A 10,827-nucleotide genomic window follows, 5' to 3' on the forward strand; every position below is an offset into this window, starting at 1 on the left:
TGAATAATAGACTATTTAGTTAAAGACATATTTAAAATATGCTGTCCTTGTGTTGATTCTACTTTAATTTTGACTATATAACTATATTATATTATTATGCAATTAACCATGATTAATTACAGAAAAATATGATTATTAGTTTAATTCACTGAACACACTAATACGTTTATATTTAATACAAGATCTAGATATGACAACATGCTACTGATTGTTTGTTAAAATGTCATTTAAATGTATACTGTATATATATCAGCATATTAGAATGATTTCTAAATGATCATGTGATACTAAAGACTGGTGTAATTACTGCTAAAAAAAATCTGCTTTGCCATCACATAAATTACATTTCAACACATATTAAAGAGAATGATATTTTGAATTGTTATTATTTTCTACTTTATTACAGTTTTTACTGTATTTGTAAACAACAAAATCAAGCCTTGGTGAAGGCATTTTTGAGAAACCTAAAAGTTTATTTATATTTCCCTGAGAAATATTCACCACACAGCGCTCATGATTACGTCTTAACGCAGCTTGTGTGCATGGAAGAGCGTCACTGCAATATGAGCTTTGCATGCTTTTACAGGTTCAAGCAATAAATGAAGTGTCAGCGCTGAGCCCTTTTCCACCTCAGTTCGCCAGCATCAACTTCACCACCAGCCAATCAGGTACGAGAAAAGCAAACGCATGCTGGGACTATCCTCGATACGTAGTGTGCACCAAACCGTTTGCTCGGTGAATCAATGTCTTTCTGCGTCTGTCACTGTCTGTCGTTCTCCACCCGTCTTTCTGCTTCCTCTCCCCACGGCCTGTCTTTCCATCCATCTCTCTCTTCTGTTCATAATTTTTCTTCATCTGCTCTCGGGGCCCAGGTGGCTTTGGGTCACGATATGCTGTCATTTCGTATAATGGTCAAGAAAGCAACAAGAGAGATGGAAAAAGATGAAGAATGGAGGGAGGATAATCAATGTGGCAGCCCACAGAAACTTTGAAAACAAAAGGCGCAATTCAGACGTCCCTCTCGTCCCTCTTTCTCTCTCTCTCTCTCTCTCTTTTTTCTATCTTCAGTGGTAATTCAAGCTCAGATGGATTCTGCAGACCTGTATATGACTAGTTCGCATAACTTTACAATTATTTGAGAGGTGGTTGCCGCTGATTGAACGGGATCGAGTCACCTATCCGTGCGCTTCCACATGACTGATTAACAGACGGAGACATGGGCTGAGACGAAGGGGGTCAGGGGGCTTCGCAAAAGAGGGAGGGAGCGGAGAATGGTTAACTCATGACCTCATTAACACGGATGCGGTTTCAGCAATGTCTAACTAACCGTCAAACAAGCACCGAACCATGATGCGAATGGCTTATTTAGACCTGCGTGCGAATCCACATGGGTTTTATCGCTATTAATGAATAAAAAGCATTTGTAATGAGGATGGCGGAGAACGTCTGTGTAGCAGTATTGTGAAGCGATGGGCCCCCGTGTGGTCGCTCTGATGATGACATGTGCATTACAGTGCCTTCTGAGGTTCCCATGCTGCACCAGCTCAACAGAGTTCACGACTCCATCACGCTGTCCTGGCCTCAGCCGGACCGGCCCAACGGGGACATCCTGGAATACCAGCTCCGCTACTACGACAAGGTCAGAGCTCTTTATTAATGCAGGGTGGTCAAACTCAGTCCTGCTCCAACACGCCTGTCACCGTCTTTTTAGATTTAAAATAGTACTGAAGACCTTGATTAGCTGATTCGGTTGTTTAATTAGAGTTGGCGCTAAACTCTATGGGCTATGGCCAACCATGAGTTTGACACCCAAGTATTAAAGGCCCTAGTGAAAAATAAATGCACTAAAATGTATTTAAAATACAATTATTTTGTGCTAAATATACTACTGATACCTTTACATATCTATGTACTTAATAAAAATACCCAGATTCAGATGCTTGATATTCATAAATGAACATTGTAAAAGTTTAATGATCCTTTTTCATCAGGGTAAAAGATCACCCAAAAAACCTTTATGTAGAATTGTATAATGCATAATATAATGTAGAACTGCATGGAAAAATGTCATCTGTACATTCCTAAAAATTGATCAGCTTAAGCTTAAGCTAAAAAGATTAAGCTAAATTAAAGGACAATACTATTACATTATATTATTACTACAATTTATAAAACTGAAATCAACTCAACTGAACCAAAAAAAGAAAATGTAAAAATAAAAGCTTTCTTAAAATATTACAAATATTATAGCATTATATAAACAATACTCAACTCTGTGACAGATATAATGTTTAGTAAATGATGGAAGAGTGTGAACAGTACATTAATTAAAAATTTAATGTAAATAAAGCTGAAATAAAAAATATTAAATAAGAATATCTATACTAAAATATAATACAACGATATCTAAACAGAGAAATAATAATAACAATAATAATGACAAAACCACACAATAAAATGACTAAAATGCAAACTAAAACTAAAATGAAAAAGCAAGTGCTATTACTATAACAAAACTTGTACTGTACTATAATAGTGTATGACAACACAAGAAAAATAATAACTCTGGAAAGGACATGAGTAAAGACCATGTTTAAACAAAAATGACAAGGAGCACACAGAGATTACAGAGTATGATTAACAGTCATTAATAATCTACAAAGATAATATTCCATCAAGTAGGGTAGATATTCCATCACTCGTTGACGTTGAGACCGGACACTGAACGGGAAGGGACTTATAAAGGGGGACGTAATGAAGATAATTAAAGACATAATGATACAGTCACAGGAGACAGAAACTAGGTCACACACAGAGCACATGGGAAAACACAAACAAGTGACCAAGCACAACAAAATTACTAAACCATTCTAAAATTAAAATAAGAAATGCTAATACTGTATAAATAATAATGAAATAGCACTGAGAATGATATGAGGGTGAGTAAACGATGACATAATTTTCCTTTTTAGGTGAACTGTCTCTTTACATCAGTATAAAGCGTTGTGTAGTGCTTCTGTAAATAGATGGTGCTTTGTCTCTCTGGCAGGGGTCTGATGAGGACAGTGCTATGAGCGTGTTCAGTGAAACCAACACAGTGACGGTTGGAGGTCTGATTCCAGGCTCCATCTACGCCTTCCAGATCCGTGCCCGGAACGAGAGAGGCTACGGACCCTACAGTCACACCATTTACTTCAGCACCCTAGCCATGGGTGGGCCAAGAATACAGCATGTCACACATGGTTTAGCAATCTAGACCACACATACGAAAGCATATTATCATGTTCAGTCAGCAAAAGACCAATGGTTCTGTAAATAATGCATTCATTTTGAGATTTTCAACTCCCAGGACAATTTATTTGCTTAAAATACCCTGCAAAACAAAAGTACAACATTTCACAACTTCCTAATGTTAAAAGGTTACTATTACTATAAAAATTTTAATTTGTCATTAATCATGTCGCTTCAAATCCATAAAAGCTTTATTCGTCTTCAGAACAAGCTTCCCAGTTTCCATCCAATATCTTAAAAATGTGTTTTTAAGACAAAAAAAAGCTTTTACGGGTTTGAATGACGTGGGGGTAAGCGATTAATGACAAAATATTCCTTTTGGGGTGGAGTAACTCACTGCAATTAACATTATTTTTATAATTTAAAATAAAATGTTTATAGTTTGAAAATACTGTTCAAATGTTGTCAGTAAGGTTTTTTTATTTTAAGAAATTATTAATTTACTTTTTTATTACTATACAGCAAGGATGCACTGAATTGGTTGAAAGTGGTTCATAGTATCCTGAAAAAAAGCAGTTGCCACAAAAATATTAAGCAGCACAGAGGTTTTCAACGTTGATAATAATTTGTAATTGAATCAGCATATTACTATGATTTCATGGAGGATCATGTCACACTGAAGACTGGAATAATGCTGAAAATTCGGTTTTGCATTAAAGGAATAAATTACATTTAAAAACCTATTCAAATGAAAAACATTTATTTGAAATTGTAAAAATATTTAACATAATTCAGCTATTTTAATTAAATTTTGTATTGCCATTGTGTCACTTTGCAGAGGAACAGTCAAAGCAGATTCAGAATCGCCTGCCTCTTATGATTGGATCGATCATGGGCGGAGCGGCGTTCCTATTGGTTGTGATTGCGATCATCATCGTGTTTGTGTTTCGAAGGTATGTACATCAAATCTCTTCACCTCAAATATAACGTGATATATTATATATTACAACAAAGAGTCTTGTTTATTGCATATTAAAGTTATTGTGTAACTGTTATTGCTTCTTTGTTATTCTGCCTTTTCGTCCTCTAGTAAAAGGAGAGAAAGCCCTTATAGTGACAGACTTCAGAGATACATCAGCAACAGAGGTGAGAGCTTTATACGTGAAGATTTTGCATACATGTACATTATCTTCGTCTTCTAAAGTGGGCTGTATTCAGACTACTTTGTAATTATAGCTATTACATAATAGCTATGATTCAGTAAAGTACCGTGTCTACACCGCAGTTAAGAAAGGTTTGTGAGAATTTTGCTATTTTGATGAAGAATGATAAATGTGCCGCGTCAGTGGTTTTTGTATTTGCAGTCATTTGCAGAAGCAGTCATTTAAATGGTCTGTGTGGAGTAAACATAACATAGATGTGGCTATTCATTCAGGTGGGGTGAAATATTACGTGGACCCCTCTACTTACGAAGACCCCAGTGAGGCGGTCAAAGAATTTGCTCGAGAAATCGACCCAGCTCACCTAAAGATCGAAGAGGTCATTGGAGCTGGTTAGTACGCGTGGTGAAAGTTTGTTGACTTTCCTGAGGCAGGATAACAACAGCCTGACACAAAGTGTATAAATTGGATAAAACGGGCATTATGAACACTCTGATGATTGTATTTGTCTCTCTAGCTCAGTTCGGGGAGGTGTCCCGTGGACGCTACAGGCCACTAGGCCGCAGAGAGGTGCTGGTTGCAGTAAAGACTTTGCGTTGGGGAGTGACGGACCGCGAGAAGAATGTGTTTCTCAGCGAGGCTGGAGTCCTTGGCCAGTTTGACCACCCTAATGTACTCAAACTGGAAGGTGTGATCACTCGCACCCCTCCTGAACGCATTATCACAGAGTTCATGGAGAATGGACCCCTGGATGCCTTTCTCAGGGTAAGAACTAATTCTATTCAATTATTTATTTGCATTAAAGAAATAAATGATTGTACATTATTATAAATGTGACCCTGCACCATAAAACTAGTTGTAAGTAGCAATAGATAAAATTGTACGGGTCAATTTTTGACAAAAATCATTAGGATATTAAGTAAAGATCACGTTCCAGATATTTTGTCAATTTCCTAATGCAAATATCTCAGAACTTAGTTTTTGGTTAGTAATATGCATTATTGTTAAGAACTTCATTTGAACAACGCAACAAAGGTTATATTTGCACTTTCAGATTCCAGATTTTTAAATAGTTGTATCTCAGTCAAATATTGTCCTATGCATTAATGGAAAGATTATTTATTTCGTTTTCAGATATATATATATATATATGTATATTTCAGTTTCAAAGCATTGACCTGTATGACTGGTTTTGTGGTACAGGGTCACATATTATTTTAAAAAGAACAAAATAAAAAGCTAAATTAAATTATCATATAGTTTATGGAGAATGGCCTTGAATTGAAAAGATGTAAAATTTAATTCTGTTTAATTTAAACGGTTTTAATTAATTTAATTTATTAATTAAAATGAACAATTATTAAACTGATATTAAACTAGCTAATTATTGTGTTATATACACGCATATGAAATATTGTTTAGAAAAGGACCAGATGAAAGTTTACTAAAATATCATACAGTCCCCTAATCCTTTTTTTACGGGTTACAATATATTATTTTTATTATATCATTATAATATTACAATTTAAAAAGTAAATGAGTAAAAATAAAACTTCAATTAAAAAGGCAGGAAAGTCAACTAAACTGATTAAAAACAATAATCATTAAATATGTTGTTATATAAGAGAAAATTTATATAAAATATATTGTTGTTTTTAATATACTTAATATAATATATAATATAATATGAAAAATACATTCAATTTAAAAAAGCATATTCATCATGTTTTTTTAGGAAAACGAGGATCAGTTCAGCGTGTTGCAGCTGGTAGGCATGGTGAGGGGTGTTGGAGCGGGAATGCGTTATCTTTCAGAAAGAAATTTTGTCCATCGTGACCTTGCTGCCCGAAACGTTCTGGTGAACTCAAACCTGGTCTGTAAGGTGTCTGACTTCGGCCTGTCCCGTTTAATGAGGGGTCTGGACCACAACATGCCCACCTACACTGCTTCACTGGTACGTTATAGAAAGATGTAAATGTACAAAACACTATTTAAATTGATGTATGTAAATTAATTTAATTTCACTTCTTGCTTTATTCTTTTTTTCAATTTGCGTTATTATTGATTGAATTATTCCCGCTGTCTTTCAGGGCAGTAAGATCCCTGTGCGGTGGACGGCTCCTGAAGCTTTCCAGCATCGCAAATTCAGTTCAGCGAGTGATGTCTGGAGTTTTGGGATTCTCATGTGGGAGGTCATGTCATATGGAGAACGCCCATACTGGGACATGAGCAACCAAGAGGTGAGCATTATAAATAATAAATACAGTAATATATAATAATACAGTAAAATTAACCAAATGTACACTAGAGGGAGCTAATAGAATGTTTTGTGTGTGTGTGTGTGTGTGTGTGTGTGTGTGTGTGTGAGTGCATTCCCTTATTATGAGGGCCACATACCACGAGAATAGCAATGCCTGTAGGGGACCTTGTGGGGACATTGATTTTTATTCCCATTATGAAAACTATGCTTGTAAATCATACAGAATCAAGTTTTTTTTACAAAACATTGCACCTATGGAAAGTCCCAAGAAAAAAATGAAAAACCGTGTGTGTGCAAATCACTGCTTAAGAATGAAAGTTTGCAGTACTATGGGAGTGTGACAGATTTTACAGTATTTTATGTTTCTAACCAATAGCTAGAAATGTAATGACCTCAATGAGTGTATATTCACATGTTGACTAAACAGTACATAAAGGCCTAGTTTTTCAGCTGCTTTACAGTAGTATTTTCCCTATTCTTTTGCAATGATTGATTCAATAAAGCTCTAAGACATGAACCAAGCCAAGCAGCACTAAGATTCTGATTTTCAGCAAAAATAGCACTTAAACATTTATTAACTAAAATCCTGTACAGCGGATGAATCAATCCATGTTATGATATAAAACATTTGCTTTGCCAAATGTCTTACAAAATGTTTTTTCCCATCTCATTCCTCTTTTCTAATTTGGTTCTTTCGGTTTTCGGTTCCTTTTTCCTTCAAATCACTTGCCTGCTCTGTATTTCTTGTCGTATACAGTTAAACACTTCACTGAGGCCACATTCAAATCGCCAGATTTCAGGAACGATGACTGTATTTAAATATGGGACTGAATGCAACTGTCTTTCTCTGTTTAGGTGATGAAGGCAGTGGTGGATCAGTACCGTTTACCTGCTCCGAACGGTTGTCCTCCAGCTCTTCACTCTCTGATGCTGCAGTGCTGGCAGGCTGACAGACAGGACCGGCCAGGCTTTGACTCTCTCCTGTCGTCTCTTGACCGTCTCATACGCCACCCTGCCTCCCTGAAGGCCGAACACAGCCGGTGAGTTAGTTAAGTCACCACCTTATATTAACAGGTAATATTGTGGTTCGTATTTTAAAATATCCCCCTCTTTCTTAGCCCCACCCAGCCACTCTTAAGCCCCACCCCCACTGACCTCTCAACAGTGACAACAGTCGGTGATTGGCTGACCGCTCTGAAGATGGACAGATATAAGGATGCGTTTGAAAGAGCGCAGTACCACAGTTTGGAAAGAGTGAGCATGCTCACAATGGAGTAAGTTGATATTTCATATTAGTTTGTCCAACATATTCATACATCACAGAACACTTTCTTTTTGTTAATTACTTCAAAAAGAATGAAAAATTCTTACGAGAGTTTGTGCCACATCTCGAATGATGTATTGTGTTTAATAGCACTGATACTTCATATATAATAAAATAGCTTTTTCTTACCATGGCTAATTCATTCCTGACACTTTTGTCTTGGTAAACAATTACATAAAGTCTTCAGTGTCATAAGATTCTTCAGAAACCATTTTAATATGCTGAATTGGTGTTTAAGAAACAGGTTGTGCTTCACATTTTAGGGTTCATGAATAACGATAAAGATCAGCATTTACTTAAAATAGATCTTATGTAACGTTGTAAATGTCATAACTGTCAGTTTTGGTCAATTTAATGCATCCTTGCTAAATAAAAGTTATCTTGAATTATTCCAAACTTGAGGCAGCGGCATATAGATTTCTGTAGAGATATAAGATACATTTTGATTTGTTTTAAAATGTGAGGAGTCTTTTTTTATGATAAAAAAAATTATATTATTTGTAATTTAGACTAAAGGTCTGTCGGTTCTCTATACAGGGTCAGAGAGGGTAACCAATAAGATGAATTCATAGAAAATCTGTTTCTATTGAAGAAACATTGATTTGATATTTTTCTATGCTTTTTCTATGATTTTTCTATGCTTTTTTTTCAGGGATGTTCAGGCTCTAGGAGTGAATCTGCTCGGTCATCAGCGGAAGATCGTAAATGCAGCTAAGCAGCTCAGGACACACCTCACTCAGGGACATGTGGAGGTCTGATGCTTCCCATTTTGTGTTGACACAGCAGTGCATGCTGGGAGATCTAGTCCACAGCCTGTCGCAGCCCACAAGAACACTGGAATAGAGATGAGGATGGCAAAAAAAGCCTTGAGTGAAAAAGATTTTTATTATGAATTATTTGCCCAATAGTCTCACCCTTGCCTCCTGGACTGTTGTCTTTCATATTCTTCTTTCGCTTTCTCCCTCCTTCAGTGTTGCACTACCTCTCACTTTCTTATCAGTTCTTTACTTACTGGCATTCAGTATGAACTTGAGCCTTAAGAACACAAAAAGGAAGCTCCTTCACAATCAGTTGCAAGGACAATCAGAGACTTTAAATGGACAGTAACCGACTGTTATGTCTTTGTTGGCACATGTGGTCAAGGGCACTAGATGTTTTGTTTTTAACTACACAACCAAATAATACTCATATTGTTCCATGAACTGAACCCCCATAAAAAAAGTATTTGCCTTGCTTTCCACTAAAAATATAAAAAATGTTCTAAGAGCTTTTTAAGGATGCGTTAATGTTGTTTTCAGTAAATGCACACTACTGAGCAAAGGTTTGGGGTCATTGAGATTTAAATGTTTTTGAAATAAGTCTCTTTTGCTCACCAATATCAGAAATACAATAAAACAGGAATATTGTAAAATATAATAACAAATAGCTGAATATTCAGCAGTTCACGCTGCAAAAATATCATGGTCAAAATATCTAAAAATTAAAATCAAAGTGCATTTACTAAAAATGCTAAAAAACATAGTACATTTAGTCTTGATATTTTGCTGGCTGATCATTTTTTTTACTTAATGCACTTTTTTTTCCCCAGATACAAGACTAAATATCTTCATTTTGTTTTAGAATGATGAATTTCTGTATATTGTGACTAAAAACAAGACAAACTAAGTAAGAAAGATTTATATGCCCTTCTTGCAGTATACAGTGTCACAATTGGTTGATCAGGAGACATTATAATTAATGTTACGATTTTTATAGCATAAATATTTTGAAAATTAATCATTTTTGTTTTTGGGATCTTGGATAAATATAAAGTTCAAAAGAAAAACATCTTCAACTTCATTCAAAATCTTCATTTGATTAAAAAAAATAAAAAATTGACCCCAAACTCTTTGGCAATGGTACAAGTAGTGTAAAAGAAATACATCATAACATGCTATTGGGAGTAAATTTATTTTGTTTTATGGATGTTATTTTTACTGGAAAATAATTTAAAAACAGACAAATATTTTGCACCGTATACGTTATGTACAGGTGTATAAAGTATTGTAGAATCATACAATACTTACAGCAAGTTATTCAGACACACCAATGGTAAAGTTTTTGCATTTTGCGACTATCAATCGTACACTGAGGCCACGGTAGTTCACTGCTTACCTGTGACATTCCATCATCTCACCTGTGAAACAGGTTCCCGCCACCAATCCCAGTCCTGTCCACGAGCAGGCGTGTTCCTGTAAATGACTATTTCACCCCTGAAACAATGTAGCATAAAGTCACACTGTAATATACGAGCAATGTGAAGTAGGTGTTACAGTACATGTGATTACAATTGCTGGGCGACGTGAAAGAGAGAAATGTGCTCCTCGTGTATAGTGTGTGTGTGTGTGTGTGTGCGTGTGTCTGACAGATTTACAGTACGGATGAAACTGGTGCTGCTGAAAAAAAGAGTGAATGGATTTGTGTAAAAAAATGTAAAAAGGGAGTGTATGATCATGTGGATGCAAATTTGAATCTGTTTGATTGTACAGTTGTTCACCACAGTTCCACTACTGTCCAAATTTGTAAAATATATATGATTTTGTTTATATATGCCCACTGTTTTTGTTTACATGATCCTAAACCACAAAAAAAGTCTGTGCTCATCATGTTGCTGATATGTCCTTGTTTCCCATGAACAGCACAGAGTCAGCAGCACGACACGTATCAGACACCGATCAGTGTGCGTCAGCTTTACTTGAAAGTGGACATGATTCTCAGTAGGAGATCAGAGTATGATCTGATAGGGGTAATGAACACAAAGTCCACATATACACAAAATAACTATTTTAAATGAAACATGCAGTTATTTCTGC

General features: G+C 35.7%; 1 protein-coding gene across 2 annotated transcripts in view; it reads left to right on the plus strand.

Annotated features, from left to right (window-relative positions):
* The window catches only part of ephb6 (eph receptor B6), a 44,739-nt gene extending 34,179 nt beyond the window's left edge, over positions 1-10,560 (plus strand). For both annotated transcript variants that reach the window (XM_043261833.1, XM_043261834.1), the window contains 12 exons: positions 587-668; positions 1,515-1,639; positions 3,050-3,212; positions 4,070-4,184; positions 4,322-4,377; positions 4,667-4,783; positions 4,909-5,156; positions 6,127-6,345; positions 6,482-6,631; positions 7,507-7,691; positions 7,770-7,925; positions 8,628-10,560. In XM_043261833.1, the coding sequence (XP_043117768.1) occupies positions 587-668; positions 1,515-1,639; positions 3,050-3,212; positions 4,070-4,184; positions 4,322-4,377; positions 4,667-4,783; positions 4,909-5,156; positions 6,127-6,345; positions 6,482-6,631; positions 7,507-7,691; positions 7,770-7,925; positions 8,628-8,733 (1,722 nt within the window). In that variant the 3' untranslated portion in view covers positions 8,734-10,560. The remainder of the gene's footprint in view (positions 1-586; positions 669-1,514; positions 1,640-3,049; positions 3,213-4,069; positions 4,185-4,321; positions 4,378-4,666; positions 4,784-4,908; positions 5,157-6,126; positions 6,346-6,481; positions 6,632-7,506; positions 7,692-7,769; positions 7,926-8,627) is intronic.
* Positions 10,561-10,827: the final 267 nt, after the last annotated feature.

This window comes from Puntigrus tetrazona, chromosome 16 (genome assembly GCF_018831695.1).
Source record: "Puntigrus tetrazona isolate hp1 chromosome 16, ASM1883169v1, whole genome shotgun sequence".
NCBI lineage: Eukaryota > Metazoa > Chordata > Actinopteri > Cypriniformes > Cyprinidae > Puntigrus > Puntigrus tetrazona.